General features: G+C 46.2%; 1 protein-coding gene and 1 non-coding gene across 4 annotated transcripts; one reads left to right on the top strand and one right to left on the bottom strand.

Moving 5' to 3' along the window:
* Window positions 1-27,392, bottom strand: CA6 (carbonic anhydrase 6). Of its 3 annotated transcripts, XM_081490519.1 has the most exons (9): window positions 26,524-27,297; window positions 23,303-23,443; window positions 19,390-19,569; window positions 13,470-13,618; window positions 10,828-10,920; window positions 7,363-7,432; window positions 5,499-5,656; window positions 3,120-3,243; window positions 1-424 (listed from the first exon to the last, which is right to left on the bottom strand). In XM_081490519.1, exons 2-9 carry the CDS (start codon window positions 23,379-23,381, stop codon window positions 303-305), a joined length of 975 nt encoding a protein of 324 aa, XP_081346645.1. In that variant the 5' UTR covers window positions 23,382-23,443; window positions 26,524-27,297; the 3' UTR covers window positions 1-302. The 3 variants fall into 3 exon arrangements, with proteins under 3 accessions (XP_081346645.1, XP_081346647.1, XP_081346646.1); XM_081490521.1 differs by lacking the exon at window positions 13,470-13,618 and having other exon boundaries at window positions 26,524-27,392; XM_081490520.1 differs by lacking the exon at window positions 26,524-27,297 and having other exon boundaries at window positions 13,470-15,908; window positions 23,303-23,323.
* Window positions 5,920-5,992, top strand: TRNAE-CUC (transfer RNA glutamic acid (anticodon CUC)). Its single transcript has one exon. It is a non-coding gene; the product is annotated as a tRNA-Glu (tRNA).

Here is a 27,392-nt window from a genome sequence, read left to right as displayed (position 1 = left end):
TTTTTAAATAACAAATTTTCAAAGTTATTTTATTTCATATAAATGATATAAGGATTTCAGGCTGGTTTCTAATTAAGACAAATCAATGTATGTGATTCGAGAGAAGGGTAGTTAAATTTCTATTCCAGTCAATTCCCATTGGTTTTATCTCATTCAAAACCTTCTCATGCATTTAAGCCATCTCACTTCTGTTCACAGATGACGGTTTCTCCTGTTTTAATCGTAAATTAAGCAGCTGCCTCAGTAGAAATGGTATAATTTGGACACCCAGGGCTTCTTGGGCAGAAGGCAGGGCTCACTCTTCAAGGCCAATACCCTTGTCTTTTTCTCTTTGTTATCTGCTGTTGAATAAATCTTCTCAGGTACTCAAGGTTTTTGTTGATGTTGTTTAGATAAGAGTGGAGTTTGGAGCCTAAAGTGTATTCTATAAAAAGAAGAGTTAACAGGAAAAAGTCAAAACTTTGAAGAGATTCGTGAAAACAGGGGACACAGGACAGCCAGACACCATTCCCTACATGTGTACTTAGGAGAAATACTTTTGATTCCTGCCATGTTCCCATCCCATTGGCTTCAGGCATCCTTGCTATGCCTGAATTTAGGCTTGTAAGCTGCCAGAATCCAAGGGGTGACATGTCAAAGATGGTTCAACCCTTGACCCTTGGTTTCTCATGTGAAGCTCAGTAGCCTTTACCTTAGAATACATAGGTGTTTTCTAATAAATAAGTTGCAAGAGGGCCAGATTTTGCTGTTCTCCTGTGTTTATAACTGATCTTTGTTTCTCAGGTCATTCATCTTTGATGAGTTGATGATATTAACCCATCTGGTATGGATTCTATAGAACTATGAAATATCAGATGGATTGTGCAGTTGGGTTGCTACATAGAAGTCTGGGCCTGAGGAAAGTTGGAGTGAGATGATGCCCAGTCCTCTGTTCTCTTTTCCGTAAAGGAAGGGCACTGTTCAGATCCCTTGGCTGGGGTTGGGAGGAAGCCCTCTTCCTATCCCCTGGGAGTTGGTATGTTGTTGCTATTGTTATTGTTGTTGTTAGCCGCTGTCATGTCCAACCTTTGTGACCCCATGGACTGTAACCTGCCAGGCTCCTCTGTCCTTGGGATTTTCCAGGCAAGAATACTGGATCAGGGTGCCATTTCCTTCTCCCGGGATCTTCCCAAACCAGGGATGGAACCCAAGTCTCCTGCATTGGCAGGAGGATTCTTTACTACTGAGCCACCAGGGAAGCTTGGGAGTTGGTGTACTCCTCCTAAATAGCAAGTCTCAGAAGTGAGGGTTACAATGACATACTGCAAGATGGGACTTTCCAGACTAAGAGGTGGTTATTAGAACCTCTGAGGTCGCTCATGAGGGTACATTGGAATGACACTTGCCCTGCTGCAATGGGAAGAGCATTTGAGAAGTGGCATAAGGAGAATGATACAATCTGTGCTTGTTGCAAGAATAGCATAAAATGTTTAACAGGGAGCATAGCAAAATTAGAACAAGGAGACAGATCAATGGGTCTAAGCACCCTTTGTTTAGTCTGCTAGTGATTGGACCTGTTTAGGAGGATGTCATCCTTTAGAAAAAGAAATTGTGACTGTTAATATCCAATACTTTGGCCACCTGATGAAAAGAGCCAACTCACTGGAAAAGACCTGGATGCTGGGGAAAATTGAGAGCAGAAAGAGAAGGTGGCGACAGAGATGAGATGGTTGGATGGCATCACCAACTCAATGGACACAAGTTTGAGCAAGCTCTGAGAGACGGTGAAGGACAGGGAAGCCTGGCATGCTGCAATCCATGAGGTCACAAAGAGTCGGACATGACTTAGTGACTGAACAACAACAATATCATATAAAGTATAATATGGAGAAATTAAAATTATAGTTGGTGTCATTTTTCCTGTTAGTATTGTATGAAAGGAGCAAACTGATACAAGGGAAAACAATATATGAACCAGGAGAGATGGGGAGAAAACTATAAATGGAGCTTTATTGTGCTGGGGAGTACGTATGGACATTTTTAACTTTTGCAAAGTACATGTAGAGATAGGGTCATATTGTCTGGAGACCAGGTCGATTTATTAGAGAATATAAAGTCATCCATGGAATTTTCCAGGCAAGAGTACTGGAGTGGATTGCCATTTCCTACTCCAATAAAGTCCTCAGGAATGGTTAATAGGAATATACTGCAAAGACAATGAATTCAGGGAATGTGTGTAGTTCACCACCACTTTACAGAGAATTGGACAAAATAAAGATGGGAAATTGCAGAATATTTACACTCCTGTGACCACAGAAACGAGGTAAGTCAAACTGACACAGCTGAAGCCCCACCTCCTGGACTGGAAGGTCCAGGAGAAACTGGACCACTTATGCCTGCTTCCAGCATCCTGGCGTCTGCGGCTTCACCTGTGTGCATGCAGACGCGTCCAACTCTTTGTGACCCTATGGACTGTAGCCCACCAGGCTCCTCTGTCCATGGGATTTCCCAGGCAAAGATACTGGAGTGGGTTGCCATTTCCTCCTCCAGGGGATCTTCCGACCCAGGGATCTAACCTGCATCTTGTGCTTCTCCTGTATTGGTCGGCAGTTTCTTTACCACTGAGCCACCTGGGAGGCTCAAAGGCCATTTGGTGGCTAATCCACCCCCAGTTTGATCCCCAAGAAAAGGTAATAAGCAGTATGTGGTCTAGTTAACCCCACCTTGAGGGAATTTATGGGAGGAGTTGAGGATGGGTTTGTGGTGCAGACCAAGACAGAAGCGTGGGGGAAACACCTGAGTTGGATATGATGAGGGTAACATGAGCCGACACTCTTATGAGAGCATCTTATGTTACTGACATCTTGCTTCTCCCACTGTCTCTGGTCAATACTAGGTAATATTATGGAGCTGGTTCATTCTCATCACCCCCTCTGTGTAGGATCACTGCCTGGACTGGGAAAATGAGTCATCCTCTTTGCCCATGCCCCGTTCTGATTGGTCCACCTGAGACCCCTGCCGTTTAGATGACTCCCCTTCCCTTACTGTGGCCAGAAGAAATGGGCCCACCCAGAGAAAGAGGAAAACAGGAAATAATCATCGCATATGGCAAAGAACAAACAAAAGTTGATCTCACTCACCCTCATGAGGGTGAGACACGAAGTTGGCTTCCACTACTCTGTGGTTCAGGGGCTGAGTCCTGCGGTAATCATTTTGGATGGTCTTGTTCTGGTGATTCAATAAGGAATTCTCTAGCTTCTCAATCTGCCAGCAACATGAAAGGAATTAATGAGAGGAGAGGCACTGGGTGACTTTTTTTTTTAATTTAGTTAATGGTTGAACTAGCGCTTGGATTTATATAACTCTGATAAAGCGATTTTGAGAAGATCTCAAGTCCAGAAGTGGTTCTGGGCACTATGTGCTGTGGCATTCATCCACCCAATCATTCTTCTGACAATATCTTTCAATCTTTTTCTTGGGTATTTAGTCAATAGCAGAAAAGAGAGAAAGAAGTAAACAGAGACATACCAAGTAGCAAGCTCAATTTCTGTTTTTCTGAAAATTCCTGTGGTTTTGTCCACATGTTTTTTTTTTTTTAGAGTAAATTCTATTTATTTATTTATTTTGGCTCTGCTGGGTCTTAATTGCTGCACTCAGGCTTTCTCTAGTTGTGGCCAGTGAGGGCTACACTTTGTTGTGGTGTGAGGGCTTCTCAGTACAGTGGCTTCTCTTGTTGTGGAGCAGAGTCTCCAGGTTCACAGACTCAGTGGTTGGGGCGCACAGGTTGAGTTGCTCTGAGGCATGTGGGATCCTTCGAATCTAGGGATTGAGCCTGTGTCCCCTGCACTGGCAGGCAGATTCTTAACCACTGGACCACCAGGGACGTCCCTTGTCTACATTCTTGAGAGACGTTTTTGCTGCCGTACAAGTCTAGGTAAGCTACTCATTTCTCTCAGTGCTTTGAAAAAGTGATTGTACCGCTTTCTGACTTTCATTGTTGCTGTGTTGAATTAACTCTCAGTCTAATCGTATTTCCTTCATGAAAATATGTCCTCTCTCTTTGGCTGATACTTAAATCTTCTCTTTGCTTTGATAGCTTGTGGCTTCACTGTGATGTGTTTAGCATGGGCTTCTTGTTGTTTTCATGGACTCGTTGGGCTTCCTTAATATGTAACATGGTGCCTTTCAACCCTCTGGAAAATTGTCAGTCACCATTTCTCAAATTATTCCTCTTCTCTATGCCACCTTTCTTCTCCCACTATAATTTCAACTTGACATTTTTCAGGTCTTTCTAGTATTTTCTCTATATCTCTCTTCTTTTTCATATTTCTACCTCTTTTTCTCTCTGTGCTGCATTTCACATAATTGTCTCAGCTCTGTCTTTCAGCTTACTAATTCTTTCTTGAACTTGTCCTACATGCTATTAAACTCATTTTTTGGATTATTAATTTCAGTTACTATCTTTTCATTTCTAGAAATTCACAATTTACTTTTTTCAAGTTTACTTAGTCATTTTTATACTTTGTTCTTTCCTTGTATTTCAAACTCTTGTACATATTAAACATATCAAATATATTTAACTATACATATTATGCATTCTTTATACGTATTAAACATACTTTATATTAATTGGCTAATAATTCCAATATTTGCAATCTTTGTAGGTCTAATTCTGCTGACACTCATAGTGCCTTTTTCTTGGTATTTTGTGATTTTTTTTAAAATTGAGTTCATCTCAGATAACTTTATTTGTAGAAATTCTTCCAGATCTGAATTTAAGGTGCATTTTTCATAGATAACTAACATTGACTTTTGTTAGGTATCTCAAGTCACTTTCAACCTGGTTGGCATTGTTTTTATATATGGTTATAAGAATAAGGGGTCTTTGCACTTTTTCCTGAAATAGGGAAATGGAAAATTTAAAAAGAGAAATATTCGCTTCTGAGGAACCCAGAAGGTTTGCTTTGCAACCTCAGTAACATTTGTCTTTTATTTAACTCAACAAATACTTATTATGTGCCCGTTTTAGGCTCAAGGACAAAAGACGATTGATACAGCTCTTCCCCTCAAAGGGCTACAGACATTTTTAGATGGTAAATGGCTAAATCTGAAGCTGTCCTTCTTGCATAAGATCACTTATGAGGTTAGAATGTAGCCCCACAAGGACATGGAGTTTGCACATGTAATACCTGGTGAGAGCGGCACTCAATAAATATTTGCCTTCACTATGCAAATTTTCTCCTATGACCTGGATCAGGCCCCAGTTTGTTGTTGTTGTTGTTGTTGTTGTTGCATTGCCTATAGATTTCTTGGATTCTCTGATGCCTGTTGGCCCGTTTCTTCCATAGCACAGCACTAGTAAGATCACCCATGGTGATAGAGGGGAGGCACTACAGCCCTGGACATAGAAAACACTATAGAAGCCCAGGTATTGGCATTAGGTAAAATTTAGGGGAACACTCTTGTTGATCAGACCATGGAAAGAGAGACTTGGATATTAAAGCAATCTTGTACATTACCTGTGTCTTAGAGAGCTTGACAGTATCTGCTACCACAAACCAGTGGACATTCTCTGTACAGGGAGGAGTGGTGAGTGATCCCAAGTAGCTGTAGTAGTAGCGGAGGTCCCCAGGTAGCATGTCCTGAATGTCAAGGCCCCTCAGAACTGTGCTTTGTCCTAATAGAGGGGATGAGAAGGAATGTCAGGGACCACTGCTGCCCCTTGGGAGGACAGCTCTGGCTCAGATCTCACCATCTTTAAATCTCCTGATTTAAGCAGAACTTAGAACCTGATCATTGGGAAATATCACCCAGTGTGCTGCTTCCTGGAAAGGATTAAGAGCAAAGACTCTGGGGAGAGACCCACTCAAATACCTCCTCCGGCTGGGTGGCCCTGGCTGGATACCCACCTGTCTATAGAAAGGGGACACTCATGGGAGTTCCCTGGTGGTCCAGTGGCTAAGACTCTGTGCTCTCAATGCAGGGGGTCCAGGTTCAATCCCTGGCCAGGGAACTAGATCCCACATGCTGCAACTAAAGATGCTGCACGAGGCAGGAATTCTGCTTCCTTCTTTCCCTGAGCACTTCTGCATTTTTTTTTTTTAATGGCAAAGAGGATATTGTTGTGATACATCCATAAACAGGCTTGTTTAACCAAGGCTGTGAAGTTTAGTAGTGATTGCCCAATGAGCAGGCAAAAAATGTCTAAGTTTTTTTTTTTCCTGGTTGCACTGCATGGCATGCAGGATCTTACTTCCCTGAACAGGGGTTGAACTCATGCTCCCTACAGTGGAAATTGGGAGTCTTAACCACTGGACTGCCAAGTTAAGAAGATGAGTGAGTGTCTGGCTACCTTCCCCATGAGGTGGGAGGTCAGGCATCCCCTTCAGGGGAGAAGCTGGGGCCAGGAAGGGGTTGCTTCTGGAGAGAGGAGAAAAGGTGATGCAATCATTGTGGAGAGAGGGAAAGAAAATGCCCAGAAGAGTATTTTAGGATTTCTGAACAGTGTTAGTACTTGTTTATATTTTAGCTAGGAATGAAAGTAATACCAATTAGAAGTACCTGTGTTTCTCTCAGGCACATTCTCTATAGGCTGTTTGGCTACAGGCTCTGAGAAGGTAGAAGTTGGCCTAGGGCTTTATCAGGTGAGTTTGTGGAGGGATGGAGGGTATTTGCATGGATGTGTCAGAATTATGGTCCATGGCATCCAAGCCAGGTAAAGAGAATTGAGAGGCAAGAAGCGTGACTAGTAGTGAAAACCATGGAGGCCCATGTGTTGGAGAGCAGGAGATTACTGGAGAGTGAGGACCGAGGTCAGGGAACTGGAGTCCAGTATATGGGGCTAAAGTCAGATGCCCAGAACCAAGGCTGCAGCAGACATGGTTACAGCTTAAGGTCAAGAGTTGACCATGGGAATGGGCAAATGTTCTGTCAAGAACCCTGCCTTCTGGAGGCAGAGAGAAGGGAGACCAGCCCTGGGTCTGCATTCACAGACACCATGATAAGAGGCTTCACTCTTGAGACTCTTCTCAACTAGAAACCAAGGAGCTTATCTCTGTCTAAGGACCAGGATCATCACTACCAGCTGGGGCCAGAGGTGAGGGTGACTTAATTGAAAATATCCCTCATTCATGGAACTCTGCCCATCCAGACATTCCAGTCATGGAAATCGACAGGTAGTTTATGAATGGGTCTCTCGGAGGTGTGTACAGCCTGAGCCAACCACGGGAACTGCTGGAGCCAGAGACCTTGCCCAGGGAGCGAATTGTCCCCTGGAAGGCTTGTCTGCCACCCTCCCTACCCGTGGCTATTCCCTGCCCTCCGTCCCCATCACACTCAGGCTCATTCCTCTGCCCTGGTGCACCTTCTGTTGGTTTCCCTTACCTGCATACCTGATGTCCTCCAGGTGAGAAATGAAGTTGCTGTAGTAAGCATTTTCAGCATAATCCTTTACCTGCAGGGGAAACATGGAGCAGTTAACCTAAGGGAAGTGGGTCCTCCATCTGGTACTATCTCCCTTAATTCAGCTGTTTGGTATCCTGGCTGGTTGGGCAGAGCTATGAGGGCAAGGAGGCATCTGGGGAGACAGTCTGGCTGTTCTTTGCACCAACTGCCTTGGCTCATCAGTTTCTTCCAGAAAGACAAGATCTGAAGCATTTTGGCAGCTTCCTGGGAAAAGATCATCTTGGCAGTATCTGGTGATATCCTCATGGAATGGCCAAAGTCCCTGTTAAAATATCCCCAGTGACCTTGTTTTGGGCAGTGTCAGCCACAGTCAGATTCATTGTGGGTTTTTTGTTTTTGTTTTTAGCCACTGCCACACAGCATGCAGAATCTTAGTTCCCTGACCAGGGATCAAGCCCATACCCCCTGTAGGGGAAGCGTAGGGTCTTAACTGCTGGACCACCAGGGAGGCCCCCAGATTCATTATGATGAGGGGGCTTGGTCTCAAGTGCTCCCTTCTTCATCCTCAGGACTTCTGACTGGACGGACGAGAGCCAGATGTCCAAGGCAAAACTGCTCCAATGCTGACCTCTGACATCTTCTATTTTTCGAATGAGTGCTTACTTTTTAGAAGTCAGAAAAGTTGCTTTTGGTGAAAAAGGTCTGTGGACAATGGTTCTTTTCAGTCAGTGATGCTGATCCATTCTTCTACTGGGTGAAAATTCAGACTTTCCTGGATTTCTTCTTTTTTTAATCTTAAATTTATTTTTTAATTGAAGGATAATGGCTTTACAGAATTGTGTTGGTTTCTGCCAAATATCAACATGAGTCATCCATAGGTATACATATGTCCTCTCCTTCTTGATCCTCCTTCCCACCTTCCTCCCCATCCCACCCCTCTAGGTTGTTACAGAGCCCTGGTTTGAGCTCCCTGAGTCATACAGCAAATTCCCATTGGCTATCTATTTTACATATGGTAATGTAAATTTCCATGTTACTCTCTCCATACATCCCACACTCTCCTTTCTCCCAACCCCCTTCCTTGGATTTCTGACTGTCGTTTATCTGTTTTCTAAATGTGTCATCTCTTTCTCTGTTCTTCTATGCACCTTTCATGTTAAACAAATACTTTCAGTGTACCATTTAACCATTTTAAGTTATTAATGGTTGCTCTAGTGACTTCAACGTGCAACTTACATCAATTTGTGCTAAAGGGCTTCCTGGGTGGCGCAGTGGTAAACAATCTGCCTGCCAATGGAGGAGACACAAGAAACTCGGGTTCAGTCCCCAGGTCAGGAAGATCCCCTGGAGGAGGGCATGGCAACCCATTCTAGTATTCTCGCCTAGAAAATTCCAGGGACAAAGGAACCTGGTGGGCTACAGTCCATGGGGTCACAAAGAGTTGGACACAACTGAGCATTTTCTCCTAAATACAGATCACATTTTCCTATTTGCATGCTGAACTTTTTCCTTGATTACTAGACATTTTAGATAATATATGGTGGCAAATCTAAATTCTGATTTTTAAAAACTGTCCTGTGGGGTTTTTGTTGTTGTTCATGTAACTATTCAATGACTTGCTTGGGCTTTATCTGCAGAATATGTGTCCATGGTAGTGTGTAGCAGCTGATGAGTCTGCTCAGGTCTTAAGTCTTATTTTTATTTTTTTTAGCCTAGGACCATCTATGGTCACCACAATTTTACAGTCTCTCAGTGATTTTAGTAGAAGTTGTGTTCAAACCGTAGGAGCCCAAGCTGATGGATCTGTGTGTGGGCTGAGGAGCACATTCAAAGATCAGCCAGTTACCAAGTCAGACTCAGCTTTCACTTTCCATCAGGCCTTGGGGAGCCGATACAAGCTCTCTATGGCTCTCTCATTTTCAGGATCTCCCAGTTAGATTTCTGATTGGTCTGCCCCTTGCTACTCACTTCAGTTAGGATGTGATAGATTCCCAAAGCTGCAAGTTTTCCGTCTTTTCTGTTGTTTGCTACTTTTATCAGCAATGCCCCTAGGGCATGGATTTTCAGTTTCCACTTCAAATCTAATTAATCCCTATACCAGGCAGTGAAGCTTCTGGTTTTCCTGTTCACCTGCCCTGATGAAACTACCTTGCTGACCAAGTTGTTGTTGTTCAGTTGCTAAGTTGTGTCCAACTCTGCGACCCCATGGATTGCAGCACACCAGGCTCCCCTGTCCTTCACCATATCCCGGAGTCTGCTTATACTCATGTCCATTGAGTCAGTGAGGCCATCCAACCATCCTATCCTCTGTTGTCCCCTTCTCCTCCTATCTTCAATCTTTCCCAACATCAGGGTCTTTTACAGTAAATCAGTTCTTCCCAACAAATGGCCAAAGTGTTGGAGCTTCAGCTTCAGCATCAGTTCTTCCAATGAATATTTAGGTTTGATTTCCTTCAGGATTACTTGCTGACCAAGTTAGCAGATGGAAAGAGTACCAGGCAAGAAGCCCACAAACTCCCATTGTTCTTACTCAAAATTCTCACCATTTATCATAAATAAGTGCTTTACCTTGTTATTTGTCTTTGGTCCATTTCCAGAGCACTAATATGCTTGGTTTTGATGTGCGTGTGTCCAGTTGTGTCCAGCTCTTTGTGACCCCATGGACTGTAGCCTGCCAGACTTCTCTGTCCATGGAATTTTCCAGGCAAGTATACTAGAGATGGTTGTCATTTCCTTCTCTGCAATCTTCCTGACCCAGGGATTGAACCCGTGTCTCTTGTGTCTCCTGCATTGGCAGGTGGTTTCTTTACCAGCTGAGCCATCAGGGAAGCTAATATAATACTTGTTTTGGGAGGGGGTCATATTCACTGACCACTTCTTGCTGCCTAGACATAAGTCCCACCCTCCAGACTTTCTGAGGAATGCAGAGATGTGGCCTCTGTCTACTGGGCCGCAGGCTTCCTTGTGCCCTCAGACCAGTTTCTGTCAAGTCAGCCCTTCTGGGATCAGCTCTTCTAATTCAGCTTGTCCAAATCATCCAACATCCTTGAGGTTGGTGACCCAGAGGCACCACAGTAACTTTGAGCAAGGACTGGGGAAAGAGTAGGTCTTTCAGGGACTTCCCCGATGGCCCAGTGGTTAAGACTCCACACTCCCAATGCAGCGGGCCCAGGTTCCATCCCCGATCAGGGAACTAGATCCCACGTCTCAATTAAAGATACTGCATGCTGCAACAAGGGACAAAGATCTTTTGTGCCACGACTAAGACCAGATAAGTAAACAAATATTTTTATTTAAAAGAGTAGATCTTTTATCAAGTCAGTGTTTCCAAGAATTGTGAGCTCAGGAACACATGAGGAGAGACAAGTAGGAAAACCCTTTGTCTACACTTAACACCTTGTTTTGACACCAGTGTATAACTTCGAGTGTGTAGGTTCAGCCTACCTCAACCAGTGCCGCCAGCACAGCCAAACCATCCGGCTCTTCCTGGGCTTCCTCATAGCTGTTGTATTTAGAATTATAGTGGACGACGTGAATCTGTGGAAGCAAGAAAGGGAGTGAAAGTCACTCAGTTGTGTCTGACTCTTTGCGATCCCATGTCCATGGAATTCTCCAGGCCAGAATACTGGAGTGGGTAGCCTTTCCTTTCTCCAGGGGATCTTCCCAACCCAGGGGATTGAACCAAGGTCACCCACATGGCAGGCGGATTCTTTACCAACTGAGACACCAGGGAAGCCCAAGAATACTGGAGTGAGTAGCCTATCCCTTCTCCAGCGGATCTTCCCAACCCAGGAATCAAACCAGGGTCTCCTGCATTGCAGGCAGATTCTTTACAAGCTGAGCTATCAGGGCAAGTCAAGGGCAATTCCCATAACCTTCAAATGCTTCAGGTTTTCAGGGAAGGAAGAAAATGAAAAAAAGATGCTTCATCTGCCACCTCTGCTTGACTAACACTGCTGACCACCATCTCCCTCCATCTGGGCTACAAGATCTCCTTACTAAGACCAGAAAGTTCTGAGAAGGACATGAGGAGAGGGCTGAGAAATGTTCATGGGGAGAAGCTCTGGTTAATGCAGGCTTGCATGGCTTGTATTAGCTGATTTTGCTTTATATTTGCAAAGTAATGAACATTTCTAATACTTGTTGAAACAGCTTAATTTGCATAGCCTGTACTTAGTACGAAAAAAACCCACTTGTTTGCTTAGTAAGAATAAGTGTTAGATTTCTAATTAAAAAAAAACCAGATACACAACAAGCAACAAAGTTTTACTGTATAGCACAGGGAACTACAGTCAATATCTTGTAATAACCTATAATGGGAAATAATATGAAAAATAATATATGTATATATGTATAACTGAATCCTCTTGCTGTATACCTGAAACATTGTAAATCAGCTATACTTCAATAATATATATATAAATAAAAAAGAATAATGTATAAAATATGTGAATCAAATTTAAACTAAAATTTTGACCCTAAAAAAAAAGACCAGAAAATTCTCCAAGAATGCAAAGAACATGAGTGGGATTGTGTGTGCTATGTACTAAGTTGCTTCAGTCATGTCTGACTCTTTGTGACACCACAGACTGTAGATCACTAGGCTCCTCTGTCCGTGGGATTCTCCAGGCAAGAATACTGGAGTGGATTGCCATGCCCTCCTCCAGGGGATCTTCCTGACCCAGGGATCAAACCTGCATCTCTTACGGGGAGATGGCAATTCACCTCCTCCCAGGCAGACAAGCTGGCAGAGTCCAGGAAATCATATGAGGCCACGGGGTTCTCCTGAGGTCTCCCTAGAGTGGGCATGTGCCCCCTTACCTCAGGAGGCCACTGTAAACCCACGGTCATCCGAAGCAGTAATAATCCTCACTAGCCACATCTTTTCAGGTAGTGTCTCATCAGTTCTCTCTTTTGAAGTAGAATCCAATAGGCTTTCTTTATGAAGCCTCCCAGATGGCGCTAGTGGTAAAGAACCCGATTGCCAAGGCAGGAGCCTTAAGAGACACAAGTCCAATCCCTGGGCCGGGAAGATCCCCTGGAGGAGGGCATGGCAACCCACTCCAGTATTTTTGCCTGGAGAATCCTATGGATAGAGGAACCTGGCGGGCTACGGTCCATGGGGTGGCCAAGGGTCAGACACAACTAAAGCGACTTGGTATGCACCCATCCTAAGCAAGAGAGGAAACCAGCAAATCTACCACACAGAAATCCAGCTGAAACTAAAGAGGGCTTGCCCCACTCTGTGGGCTGTATACTCCTGCTTAGGGCTGACTTTGTGAAGGTGGGGACCCAGCCCGAACCCCCAGCACAGAGCAGTGATTAGTGGTGAGTGAACGAAAAATAAATTTAACCACAGGGTGACCTGACTTACCACTGCACAAAGTGTTTTTGGCTGTTTTAGTGAGAAAAGTAGGGCTTCCCTGGTAGTCCGATGGTTAAGAACCTGCCTTGCAACGCAGGGGACACCAGTTCAATCCCTGATCCAGGAAGATCCCACGTGCCGAGGGGCAACTCAGCCAGTGCAGCACAGCTACCGACTCCTGCACACCCTAGAGCCCGTGCTCCACAACGAGAGAAGCCACTGCAGTGAGAATCTCGTGCATCATGACTAGAGAGTAGCCCCCACTCACTGCAACCCGAGAAAGCCTAGAAGCAGCAAGAGCTGCCAAAAAATCATAGTAATAATAAATTAAAAATAAATTAAACAGGGCTTCCCTGGTGGTTCAGTAATAAAGAACCTGCCTCCAATGCAGGAAACCTGGGTTTGATCCCTGATCCGAAAAGATCCCACATGCTGAGGAGCGAATTAAGCCTCTATTCTGCAACTACTGAGCCTATGCGCTAGAGCCCGGGAGCTGCAACTTCTGAGTCCATGCACCACAACTATGGAAGTCTGAGCACCCTACAGTCGCGCTGCACAAAAGAAGCCACCGCAATAAGAAGCCCAAGCACTGCAACTAGAGAAAAGCCCTCGCAGCAATGAAGATCCGGACAGCCAAAAATAAAATAAATAAATATTTTGAAAACATAAAGTAACACAAACATGACTACGGGGTTTGAAAGAAAGAGGAACCTGCAGGCACCTCAATCACGTATCGCATCCCATCCACGGTGTGCTCGGAGCCGCTGATCTCCGAGGACGCTCCGCCCCAGTGGAAATGCATCTGCTTGGCCAAGTACTGCGTGCCATCAGAGGTCGTCAAGCACATGGTGGACGGCAGGCTGATCTGTACTGGAAGGGAAGACGAGGGCCAGGAGTGTGCGGATGGGTGGGGACGGGGCAGGCCCACAGGTGAGGCAACGTCCCTGCTCACTTGCCCACTCCTGGGGCAAGCTGGTGCTATAGACAGGCCTAGACTGCCGAAGGCAGGGTGACCCCCCAGGGAGGTGGCAACTGGCACACAGGGCCTGTTGGGGACCAGACCCTGAGCTGGGCTGGACAGGCACTTGTCCCAGGGCACACACCTTCCCACTCAGGACCAGCAGGTCAGGGGCGGGACACCAAGGGGCAGGTCCAACTGATTATCCCTAAAAAAATAGGGCTAGTGAGTGTGGAATCCAGAATTCCGCTCTCCACCTGTGGCCAGTGTTGGAATTTGCCCACAGGGTAGGGAACAGGAAGTGGGGCCTCTTGGGACTGTTTTGATTACTTTTACTACCAGACGTGAATACCCTGGAAGGCAGAGTTGAGGTCGTTATCTTCTCCACCATGTGGTTAAAATCTTCATCCCATTCAGACTTCTAGAACCAGCCCAACTAACAACCCATCCCACTGCATAGAAGGGAGCATCCCTGAGGGTTTCAACACTTATTTTTTGTTGGACTGCTCTGGGTCTTCATTGCTGCTCAGGCTTTCTCTAGTTGTGGTGTGCTGGCTTCTCATTATGGTGGCCTCTCTTGTGGAGTACAGGCTCTAGGGGGTGCGCGCTTCAGTAGTTGTAGCTCCTGGGCTCTAGAGCACAGGCTCAGTAGTGGTGGCGCTTGGGCTTAGCTGTCCCATGGCTTGTGGAATCTTCCCAGACCAGGGATCAAACCTGTGTCCCCTGCATTTGCAGGCAGATTCTTAACTACTGGATTGCTAGAGAAGTCCTTTTATTTTATGGACCAAAAAGCCAACCTAGGGAGGTAGAAAGATTTGCAGTCACTCAGTTCGTAGGTCCAGGCAGAGCCAGGCCTGGAGAGGACATCATCACTGCAGGCCTCAACTTGTCTTCAGAAGACGAGAGATCAAATTCTGCAGCATGTCGGGGAACACATGGACTCTCAGCATGGGATTGAATTTGATGTAATCATCAACAGTTTCAAATGTTAGGTTCTTGCTGACAGGAAAATGGTTCAGTCTTCCAGCTAACTCATGCCTTGGGCCCTACAGACTTTCTACAGGGAAGTCACTCTGGTCAGACAGGTATTTTGTTTATACCACTGGCTCAAGCCTCAGAGAAATCTCTATATTTTGGAATGAGTCAGACAAAAGGGAGACATGGAGAGTGACCCCAAAAGTGACCAAGAAAAATATCTATGAGAGTATAATTTAGGACTTGGAAAGGGACAGTTGGCATCTGTCTTGTTAACAAGGTTTTTCTATTTAAAGTCATCGATGATAGTTATAAACAAGTAAAATGTGTTTCTTTTGTTCTTAAAGAGGAAGTATTAGGTCTTTGAGGACTTTCCTGGTGGTCCAGTGGTTAAGACTCTACTTCCCATGCAGGAGACGTGGGTTGGATCCCTGGTCAAGGAATTAGATCCCACACATCACAAGGTGTGGCAAAAAAAAAAAAAAATCAGGAATTTGATATCTGTCAAATGCCCACTTCTTCCCTTCCAGAAGCAGCAGGAAGCTGTGATGACAGCTTCATAATATGCCAGAAGGCAGGAATCTGGCCTCTGAGGTTTTACATGCCCTTTGGCAGAACAGGTGTTTTGTGTTTAGTGCTTATAATGTGGCCAGCCTCAAAGTCAGCGCTCCCATGAGAAAAATGGAAGAGTTTTTCAAAGAAGATGTTCAGTCTTCTGCGTCCAGAGACTGCAGAGCTGAGGACAGTTAGTACCACACGACCCGTAACAGAGATCCCGATAAGCGTGTTTCCCCAGAAACACAATCCCCTGCAGACAGAATGTATCAGTTCTCAAGCTGTATCAACAGGATCACACAGGCAAGATTGAAAAATGGCAGCATTTCTGGGCATATCACTGTGCTTTTGAAAAGGTGAGAACAACTAGCCTTCCTCCCCAAAATTGATTTGTTAAACCTTGCCGGTTCTGACAATTGATTTAACTTCCAGAGCTGACTTCTCTTTGTTTGGAACTAATTTAACCAGATTCTTATCAGCCCCAAAAAACCACATGATCTGAGCATTTTCTGTGCTCACATCTACAACAAAATAGAGAAGTTGAAAACAAGTTTTAGAAGGACTTCCCTGGTGGTCTATGCTCCCAATGCAGGGGGCCCTGGTTTCAGTCCCTGGTCTGGGAACTAGATCCCACAAGCCGCAATTGAAGATCTTGCATTCCGCAACTGAGCCCTGGTGCAGCCAAATAAAGAAATAAATACTTTTTTAAAAAGAAGAAAATAGAAACTTTTGCAGCACTTTATCTCAACATCCAAGTGTGTTTTTGATTTCTTTTTGTTAAAACGTAATCTTATATCTGTATTCTAATCTAATAATAAAAATGGAAGGTTATAAATATAAAATCGACATATAAAGCAGAATTTAAAATTAAAAACACAATTCCATCGACCATCTACAAATCAATGAGAAAGGCCTTGAAAAAGAAACTAACCTTGCAACACTTGGTCTTGAACTTCTACCATCCAGAACAGTGAGAAAATAAGATTCTGTGTTTTAAACCACAAAAAGCCCACAGTATCATTTACATTAGCACTCCCCTCCCAATTAAATAATTAGGTATAAATCTAACGAATTATATACAAGATCTATCTTAGCAAAACTGAAAAATTCTGATGAAAGGAGTCACAGAATAAACAAATGGGGAGGTAGTCCATATTCCTGGATAGGAAGACGCCCTATTGTCCAGATGTCAGTTCTTCTCAACGTGACCTACAGATTCAGTGCGGTCCCGATCAAAACCCCAACAGGTTGTCTTGTGGATGTCAACAAACTAATTCTGACATTCACATGGAGAAGCCAAAGGCCCAGGATAGCTGACACAGTGTTGAAGGAGGGGAGTAAAGTTGGAGCACCAGTGATACCCAACTTTAAGACTTATTGTAGAGCTACAATAGGGACTTCTAGTGGTCCAGTGGCTAAGACGCTACACTCCCCATCCAGGAACCTAGGTCTGATCCCTAGTCAAGGAACTAGATCCCACATGCAGCAACTAAGACCCAGTACAGCCAAATAAATTAATTAATTTTTTTTAAAAAAAGACTTACTATAAAGCTACAGTAGGGACTTCCCTGGCAGTTCAGTGGCTAGAACTCTGCACTTGTACTACAGGGGGCATGGGTTCAACCCCTGGTCATGAAATAAGATCCCACATGCCTCTCCACAAGGCCAGGGGGAAAAAAGCTGCATTAATCAACACAGTGTGGTCTCGGTGGAAGAATACACAAATAGATTGGTGAACAGAAAAGAAAACCCAGAAATAGACCCCCAAAAATATATTCAACTGATCTTTAACCAAGTAGCAAAGGTGATGTTGTTATTGTTCTTTACTTGCTGAGTCGTGTCCAATTCTTTGTGACCCCCATGAACTGTAGCCTGCCCAGCTCCTCTGTCCATGAGATTTCCCAAGCAAGAATACTGGAGTGGATTTTCATTTCCTTCTCCAGAGGATCTTCCCAACCCAAGAATTGAACCTTTGTCTCCTGCACTGGCATGTGGGTTCTTTACCGCTGAGCCACCAGGGAGGCCTACGGCAAAGGTGATATAATGGAGCAAACAGTCTCTTCAACAAATGGTGCTGGAACAACTGGACAGCCACATGCAAAAAAAAAAAGAATCTAGATAAAGATCTTACACCCTTCACCAAAATTAATACAAAATAGATCATAGACCTAAATGTAATGTACAAAACTATAAAATTCTTAGAAGATAACATAGGAGAAAACCTAGACAACTTTGGGTATGGTGCCTTTTTAGATACAACACCAAAGACACAATTCATGAAAGAAAGAATTGATAAGCTGGGCTCAATTACAATTTAAAACTTCTGCAAAAGAGAGCATCAAGAGAATTGGAAAACAAGCCATAGACTGGGAGGAAATATTTGTACAAGACACATCTGATAAAGAACTGCCATCCAAAATATACAATGAACCCTTAAAATTCAACAATAAGAAGACAAATAACCCAGAGACCATAACAGATACCTCCCCAAGGAAGATACACAGATGGCAAATAAACATATGAAAAGATGCTCCACATCACAGTTCATCAAGGAAATACAAATTAAACCAACCATGAGATGCCACTATACACCTATGAAAATAACCAAAATCCAGAACACTGACAACACCAAATGCTGGCAAGGATGTGGAGCAAGAGGAGCTCTCATGCATTGCTGGTGGGAATGCAACATGGTACCGCCACTTTGGAAGAGAAATGAGCAGTTTCTTACAAAACTAAACTTACTCTTACCATACAATCCAGCAATCATGCTCCTTGCTGTTTTCCCAAATGAGTGGAAAACTTACATCCACACACTGGTGTTCACTGATGTTTATAGCAGCTTTATTCTTATTGCTAAATCTTGGAAGCAGCCAAGATGTCCTTAAGTTGGTGAATGGATAAATGAACTTTGGTGCATCCAGACGATGGAATATTATCCAATGCTAAAAATGAAAGGAGCTATCAAGTTGTGAAAAGGCACAGAGGAACCTTCAATGCATATGATGAGGTGAAAGGAGGGCTTCCCTGGTAACTCAGCTGGCAAAGAATCTGCCTGCAATGCAGGAGACCCCGGTTAGATCCCTGGATTGGGAAGATCCCCTGGAGGAAGGCATGGCAACCCACTCCAGTATTCTTGCCTGGAGAATCCCATGGACAGAGGAGCCTGGTGGGCTGCAGTTCATGTGCTCTTTAAGAGTCGGACACGACTGAGTGACAGAGCACAGCACAGCACAGGTGGAAGAAGCCAATCTGAAAAGGTCCCACTCTTCTGCCAACATCCTGGATGCTTCAGAGAGTGATGTTGGAAGCAGGATCTTGACATTTGTGATAAAATGATGCTTTCATGAATTATTTGTGGAGGTCAGTGATCCAAATCGTAGGTATCTGAGGGCTGCTACCTTCACCACCCACATGAAGAGCAATGGGTTTTATTTTCTCAATAGAGCAAAGAGGAAATCTGAGTCCTGTGACCCTACTCCCCATAGGCCTATGCAAATGGACAGTAATGGGAGTAGAGAGGGATGTTTCCAAGGAGGACACGGTGGAGGAATCAGACATCCAGGGATTGGGTCCAGCTCGACCATTAGAGACTGTATGACTGGAAGTCCCTTGGATTCTCAAAGTCCCTGGTTTCAGCCTAAAAAATACCTCTCTCTGGGCTTGTCTTGAGGCTCGGAGGAGATGGGCCCACTTGGTGGAAATGAGAAAGATGTGTACCAAGGTATAGCTGGATTTTATAAGTGTCCAGTCTAGGCTTCTAAAATAGGGGGGCCCCAACATCCAACCTTTCCTGTCTGACCTTCATACATAGAAAATGTGGCCAATCAGATCAGGGCACAGATCAACAGAACACACAGTGGGCCGTGCAGCTTCATTGCGATGCCTCTCTGTCTGCTGAATTTCCCGCTGGTTGGGTCAGAGTGGGCTTGCAGAGAGGCCAGTGTGGAATGAAAGGATGAGTGGAAAATCGAGTCTGCAGACAGACGCTGCGTGACCCGGGACGAAGTGCCAGGACTCAACACCTGCAGTCCCCAGGCCACACTCTGCATCTCTGCGTGTCTAGCTCCAGGCAGCCCTGCCAGCCTCCCCCACCGCCCGCCTCCCCTGCTCTACCCTCAGGGACAGAAGCTGGTCTGTCGCCCATCCTTACCTGTGTGGCCATTGTTGGTCATGGGGAACTCCCCGCGCCAGCGTCCGTAGCCTGTGAGGTTCAGAGCCCTGAGGGAAGGGTTGTACTGAACTTTCTTCAGCTGCAGGTCAATGGGGGACTGTCTCGTCCCCCCACAGTCCGGGTACTCCAGCGGCCAGTGCGCTTCATCCAGCGCCCCCTCTGACATGGGAGAAAGTCAAGGGGGTCACAGTGAGAGGTGCTGCCTAGCCGGGCGCTCTCTGTGGGCACCTCACTCAGGATGGAGGCCAGAGCCAGCAGCTCACAGCAGGGCCTGGCCAGGGAGGCTGGCAGAGGCTGAGATCAAGGCCGGAGGTCTGCCTTCTAGAAAGCAGGGCAGGGCTTCCAGGATGCCGGTTGTTGTTGTTGTTTAGTTGTTCAGTTGTGTCCAACTTTTTGTGACCCCATGGACTGTAGCCTGCCAGGCTCCTCTGTCCCTGGGATTTCCCAGGCAAGAATACTGGAGTGGGTTGCTATTTCCTTCTCCAGGGGATCTTCCTGACCCAGGGATCAAACCTGCATCTCCTGCAATGGCAGATGGATTCTTTACCACTGAACCATCTGGGAAGCCCAAGGAGGCAGGAAGGGCATCTAAACCAGCTTCGCAGACCCTGGGGGGCTTTGGGGCTGGTTCCTAATTTTTCTGTTGCAACCACTGGCCCTGAGAACATGACTTAGTATTTTGAAAGCAATGGCTATCTTTAAGACCTAGCTTTGGTTTTTCCTTTGAGTGACTGTCAACTGATGAGTATGGAATCTGGCTATGGTGCTAGTGGTAAAAAACCTGCCCACCAATGCAGGAGATGTAAGAGACACAGGTTTGATCCCTGGGTTGGGAAGATCCCCTGAAGGAGGGCATGGCAACCCACTCCAGTATTCTTGCCTGGAGAATCCCATGGACAGAGGAGCCTGTGGGCTACAGTCCATGGGGTCACAAAGAGTTGGATACGACTAAAGCAACTTGGCACAGCATAGTAGCTGATAATGGTCCTGAGGGATCCTTGGGTTTGGTATTCCTGTGTTACTTTTAAGGGCTTTTTCTCACTTCTTCTGAGTGGCAGTTCCCTTTCCCAGACCTCAATACTATCAAAGCCCCCTCCACACCCTACGGCAGGACCTTCCCACTTCTTTTATTTCCCATCCCCCACTTCACTGGTTCCCAGTATTGTAAAGACTACCTGGGTGCCTACACTGTGGATTCAAGGCAATAAAGGAAGCATCAGGTTCAAGGATGACCTAGAATAATTAGTTGAAAAAATATCAAAGAAAAGAAATTTATCTTTTTAAAGGTAGTTACTAATCACAGGAAAGAGTGATAAAAGCAAGTCATCAAAGGAATTCCCTGACAGTCTAGTGGTTAAGACTGTGTGCTTCCACAATTAGATACCTGGACTGGGGACTGAGATCCCTCATGCCATGTGGCACAGTCAAAAAATTAAAAAAAAAAAAAGAAGCAAGTCTTTGTAATGGGTGATTCATCCTGCAAACAGTTGCGGAGCCTGGTCTCAACCGTTTGCAACAGGGACTCCAGCTCTTTTTCCCCCTAAGGGGGCAGCTGTGTCATCCACAGGTTGTTTTGAGAAAGATGATCATATCTGGGCCTCTTATAGTTTCCTAGTTCAATAAAAAGTCAATTCTTTATTTCTCCTCCTCTCCTCACTATTTAATAACACACTCCAAACTGTAGGCAAGTCTTTCCTAGAGGCAGATTCCAGCATTAAAGTCAGAATTTTTTTTTGCTCTGCTGCCTGGCATGCAGGATCTAAGGTCTGGGACCAGGGATCGAACCCACGCTCTCTGCATTAGAAGTACAGAATCTTAACCACTGGACCCCAGGGAAGTCCCAAGGCCAGACATCTTGAGCACAGCCCCTTCGTGGGCCAAAAAGCTTTTTGCCAGCACAGGGGTTTCTCAAGTGTTTCCAAGAGGTATTTGCAGTAGCTGCTCCAAGCTCTCCTGGACTCCTGGTGCTTCCAGAAGGCCACGGTCTCAGGCTGTGCTGAGCTGAGAGGGACACTGTGGGAATCTGCACTGTGGGAATCCTACTTGTCCTTACCCTACAACCACCCTCAGCACCTATGGGCCTGCCCAAGCAGAAACCCTGGGGTCTCATGGCGCTGAGCCAGGGAGGGATCCTCTGGGTCAGACAGAATGGTTGGTCAGTTGGCTGTCCTGCCCTCTGCTGCCAGACTTCCTGAACCTTCCCACAATGTCCCTAACTCTGCTGCCCTTGACTTAACAGGACACACATCCACCCTAGGTGGACACTCCCCCCAGTATCTGAGGCCAGGGTGGACCATGCAGAGAGCAGGTTCAAAACCTGCTTGCTCCTGGCTCCAGCAGCCGTGAGCATCCTCTTGGGCCCCATGCCTCCCTCCAGGACAGAAAGGAGGAGGACCAGGCAGGTGCTTTTGCTCTTGCCACACAGAAGAGGTGTTTCTTATCTGAACCCCACAATCTTCCTCTCTTTGGCTCACATGTGGGCCGGGACCTGTGCTAAATACCAGAGTTATTTTTTTTATTTTATGTCCTGTAAGTGGGGTTTGAGGTATGAGTCTGGGGCCTCAGCAGGGCTAGGCAACAGAAAGAGGCCAGCCTGGAGGCCGTGTAGCGGTCACTTGGTTCTCAGCACATTGAGACATTCTAGATAAACTGTGTATCATGGAATTTCTGATAAGAAAGTTCTTGTAAACCCCGCACATTTTCGGTGGGACTACAGGGAGCTCCCTTCAACCACTTTTTTTTTCTATTGGAGGATACTTGCTTTATAATACTGTGTTGGTTTCTGCCATACATCAACATGAATCAGCCATAGGTATACATACGTCTGGGCTTCTCAGGTGACGCTAGTAGCAAAGAATCTGCCTGCTAATGCAGGAGACATAAAAGACAGAGGTTTGATCCCTGGGTTGGGAAGATCCCCTGGAGGAGGGCCTGGCTGTCCACTCCAATATTCTTGCTTGGAGAATCCCATGAACAGAGGAGCCTGGTGGGCTACTGTCCATGGGGTCACGAAGAGTCAGACATGACTGAAGCGACTTAGTACACATGCATTCATATGTTACCTCCTTCCTGAACTGCCCTCCCATCACTCACGCTATCCCACCCCTCTAGGTTGTCACAGAGCACTGGATTGAGCTCCCTGAGTCACAGAGAAATTCCCACTGGCAATGTGTTCTACCTATGGTAATGCGTTTGTTTCCATGCTACTCTCTCAATTCATCCCACCCTCTTCTTTCCTTTCCTGTATCCACAAATCTGTTCTCTATGCCTGCATCTCTACTGAAGTGAAAGTGATAGTCGCTCAGTCGTGTCTGACTCTTTGTGACCCCATGGACTATAGCCAGCCAGGCTCCTCTGTCCGTGGAATTCTCCAGGCAAGAATATTGGAGTGGGCAGCCATTTCTTTCTCCAGGGGATCTTCCCAACCCCGGGACTGAACCCGGGTCTCCTGCATTGCAGGCAGATTCTTTACCGTCTGAGCCACCAGGGAATCCCCCTTGCTGTCCTGCAAATAGGTTCATCAGTACCATCTTTCTAGATTCCATACGCATGCGTTAATATACAGTATTTGTCTTTCTCTTTCTGACTTACTTCACTCTGTATAATCGCTTTATTTTTTATCCACACAGACAGAGAGTGCAAATGGCTTTGCTGTCAGAAGGACTAAGCAGGCTGTCAAGCCAGAACCAGGAGTGGAAAGGCAGAAACCCTGTGGTTGATTCAGGGATCTAGAAATGGGGAGAACTCTGTCCTCCTCTCCCTAACCGAGGTCTCCCCCAGCCTGAGATGTGAAGCCCCCAACAGCACCGCACACAGTCGTCACACGTGGTCGCCCTTGACTGACTAGGCTTCACCCTCAAGAAGTGGGTGCCGCCCATGGGGTGGGCCTTACCTGAGTAGGTCCACTCGGCCCCATGCTGGGCCTGGGCTCCCAGCACGAGCAGGGATAGCAGGGTGACCAGGGGCTTCATGTTGCGGCAGGTCTGGAGTCAGGGCCGATGCTGCGGAAGCTCCTCTTTTAAAAGCTCAGAAACTGTAAATAACAATTTACCAGGTCTGGCCGGCTGATCCACCCTTCGCTGCGCCCACTGAAAAACAGCACGCCCCTCACACCTGCTTCCCCGGCCAGGTGATGCGCACCTGCCCCATCATCTCTGGCAAAAGCACTGAGTCCACTTGGCCCAAGCGTTCGGTTGTTAGCTGTCTGATTTATGAAAACTCACTCAGAGGGTCACACAGTGCAGCCTTTGTGAACAAGCGACTACCTCGGGCCAGGAGATGGCCCCAGGCAGAGGGCTGCAGAATGGGGAGGTTTTTCCAAAACAATGGCATTTTCTGTGACCTTGCTCCTGGCAAGCAGGGCCCAGGAAGGGAATCGGTGAGGAGCATCACCAGTGCTTAAAACCCCAGCCGGATGCTGCGTGGTATTTCCTGCCTGCCTCGGCAGTAGACACCTGGCACTCATGCAGACTAGATGGCCGGAGAGATGGCCTGGGCCCCATGCATGCTCAGTTGCTTAGTCGTGTCAACTCTTTCGAGACTCCATGGGCTGTGGCCCACCAGGCTCCTCTGTCCACGGGTTTCTCCTGGTAAGAATACTGGAGTGGGTTGCCACTTCCTCCTCCAGGGGAGCTTCCTGACCCAGGGATCAAACCCGCGTCTCTTCTGTCTCCTGCATTACAGGTGGATTCTAAATCTACTGAGCCACTGGGGAAGCCCCATGTTTGAGCATAAAGTGGGGGATCCAACTGCAGGCTGTCCTGTCTCATCCTCTTTTTTTCTTAAGCCTTTTTTTTTAATGTGGACCATTTTTAAAGTCTTTATTGAATTTGTTACAACATTGCTTCTGTTTTTTGATGTTTTGGTTTTTCAGCCACAAGGCATGTGGTATCTTAGCTCTCAGACCAGGGATCAGAACTGCACCCCCTGCATTGGAAGGCAAAGTTTTAACCACTGGACCACCAGGGAAGTTCCTCATCCTAACTCTTGAATCACTGGTGGATGCTGAGTCCCAGTTTACAAGCCACATCCCAACACGCGTCCTGGGCTGTCCCAGCTGCTGTGGGCGTCTGAGTTGCTCTATGGAATGGATTTGCTCTGATAGCCACAGTGTGCTTGGTCACACCCAAACCCATCCAACACACCGGATCAATGAATTGCCTAATTCTCCTGTGTCCACTTGGGTAAACAGTTCTTGAAATTAGCTGAGAGAGAGAAATTTTTGAGATTATACCTGCTGACAGGCTCGCACTGCCCATGCCCTTCAGAGAGGACACAGGCAAAGGGCAACAATGTTCTTGGCCTGAAACAAAGGACTGTCCTGTTCTGCAGAATAGAGCTAACGCCCTCTGCAGCTTCATTAATCTCATGGCCTACTTTTCCCTGGAGTCTGAGGGATGCTGGAATGGCTGTACAGTAGCATGATTTAACTCTGGTTGAGAGAAAGGATTCTGTGGCCAGCCAACAGAATTCAGATCCCTGCTCTGCCACTTACTAGCTGTGTGACCCTCAGCAAGTTACTCAACTGCTCTTTGCCTCCATTCCCCCAGTTTAATAAGACTTAAGGATAGTACTTCCTCATGCAAGGAGATCAAACCAGTCAATCCTAAAGGAAATCAACCCTGAATGTTCACTGAAAGGACTGATGCTGAAGTTGAAGCTCCAATACTTTGGCTACCTGATGTAGAGAGCAGATTCATTGGAAAAGACCCTGATGCTGGGAAAGATTGAGGGCAGGAGGAAAAGGGAGCAACAGAGGATGAGATGGTTGGATGGCATTACCAACTTGATGACCATGAGTTTGAGCAAACTCCGGGAGATAGTGAAGGACAGGGAAGCCTGGTGTGCTGCAGTCTGTGGGGTCGCAAAGAGTTATACACGACTGAGCGACTGAACAACAGCAACCTCCTCCAGAGGATACAATAACAAATCTGTATGTTATACTAAGGGTAGCATCTGGTATGTGGCAAACAGTGTTATTATCATTTTATGGAGAAAGGAAGTGACATCACTGTCATCTAGCCTGTTGGGAAGGGAACAGAGGTGAAAATGCAGAACTCGATCTCCAACTGAAACAGCTTTCCAGGTTTTCAGAAATAGGAAATGCACTCCCCAGTCTTTGCTAAGGAAGTTAGATCCCAGCCTTCTGGGCCCAGGTTTGGCTGAAAGGGCCACCTTGTAAGACCCCAGTTCTGCTAAGGACACTGAGCTGGGCATCTACCTTTAGGACTTTTAGACATGCCAGGGAGCCCTGATACCCAACTGTCAGGAAAACAAAAACTGAGCCATCTAAACTTTTTTCTTAAGAATCACAGAAAGAATTAGAGAACTGCAGAGGGAGCCAGAAAAATCCTGATGTGGAGAAGCCAAGGAGCTTTGCTGAGGTGAGAAGTGACTCAAGTAAGCCAGAGTGTAAGACAAGGGAAACTGCAGAGAGCGGGAGGCAGAAAGGAGAAAGAGAGGAGACGGCAATAGACCTACAGAGAAAGGAGGGTTCCTGGAGCCACATTGTCTGGCCTGAGTGTTGGCCACTTCCAATGGCTCCCACGCTTCACCTCTCATTTGTGTGTGAGAAGTGTGGTCCTGTGGTCAGCACTTTGGGATGCCTGAGAGAGCCCTGGTGCTTTTATTGCCCCTCAGAATCTTTGAAGTAAGTGCACAGTTGCTTTTGGGCATCTGTAATGTTAGCATCCCTCGCCTGGAACCCTACTGCAGAACATACAACATACATACATCCATCAGACCTGCGGCTTTGCCCGGGTTTCTCTGTCTCTTTGGCCAGCTGCTAGTCTGTACAGCTGGCTAACACTGAGAATAAGTGGTTAGGGTGAATGGTTAAGTTAATAAAGTGATCAGACTAAAGTCCCATCTGCTAACTAGGGCTACTTACTAGAGAGGGGTGGGGATTCTGGGTCCCCTCCCTCTCCTGTGTAGAAGACTGCAGTGACCTAATCCACATAGAATCGGTCAAGGTCACTTTTGTTGCCTACTTTCTAGCTCACTGTCTTCTTTGACCCTAAAATTTTCCATTAACCTTGAACATGTTTCCGCCCTGTATTTGAAAAGCACATTGTTTTGGTTTTTATCGTGTGCCACATTAGACTCTGAACTTGCCTTTTCTGCTTTCATCCAACCATATCTCCAGCTCATCAAGGATGTGTCTTATTCTCAACTCCTGTTTTTCTGGAGACTGTGATTTGAGTGGCTGTCTGAGATGAGTTGACAAGTATGCCATTTTTAATCACAACATAATGTCAGAAGTGACAAAGGAGACTTGTTTCTCCTTGATGCCACCACAGCTGTGTGAAGGAAGCCCACTGAGGCAAAGAAAAAGGGAGGGCAGTGAGGTGTGGTCAGCCCAGATAAACAGGGAAGCACCACCAGTCCAGGAGGGCAGGGAGGGGTGATCAGGCCAGGGGAGCAGAGACGGGTGATCAGTCCAGGTGAGCAGAGAGGGGTGATCAGTCCAGGGGGGCAGAGAGGGGTGATCAGTCCAGGTGAGCAGAGAGGGATGATCAGTCCAGGGGGGCAGAGAGAGGTGATTAGTCCAGGTGAGCAGAGAGGGGTGATCAGTTCAGGGGGCAGAGAGGGGTGATTAGTCCAGGTGAGCAGAGAGGGGTGATCAGTTCAGGGGGCAGAGAGGGGTGATCAGTCTGGATGAGCAGGGATGGGTCATCAGCCCAGGTGAGCAGAAAGAAGTGATCAACACAAGTGAACAAGCAGGTATGGTCAGTCCAGGTGAGCAGGGAGAGGTTAGCAGGGAGGGGTGATAAGACCAGGTGTATAGGGAAATACTATCAGCCCACGTAAATAGGGAAGTGCCATAAGCCCAAAGCAGCCAATGCTCAGGTTTGCACAGGACTGGCATGGAAAGATGAATTTGGCTACATAAGAACACATACATTTTGGCTGTAAGTAATACATACAGGCCATTGTTCTGTTTCATTTAGGAGTTCCAGCTCTGGAATCCTGAAGACTGAATC

This window comes from Giraffa tippelskirchi, chromosome 5 (genome assembly GCF_054371585.1).
Source record: "Giraffa tippelskirchi isolate mGirTip1 chromosome 5, T2T-mGirTip1v1.2.pri, whole genome shotgun sequence".
Classification (NCBI taxonomy): domain Eukaryota; kingdom Metazoa; phylum Chordata; class Mammalia; order Artiodactyla; family Giraffidae; genus Giraffa; species Giraffa tippelskirchi.
Note: the sequence above shows the minus strand (reverse complement) of the source record. Positions and strands in the feature narration are given on the sequence as shown.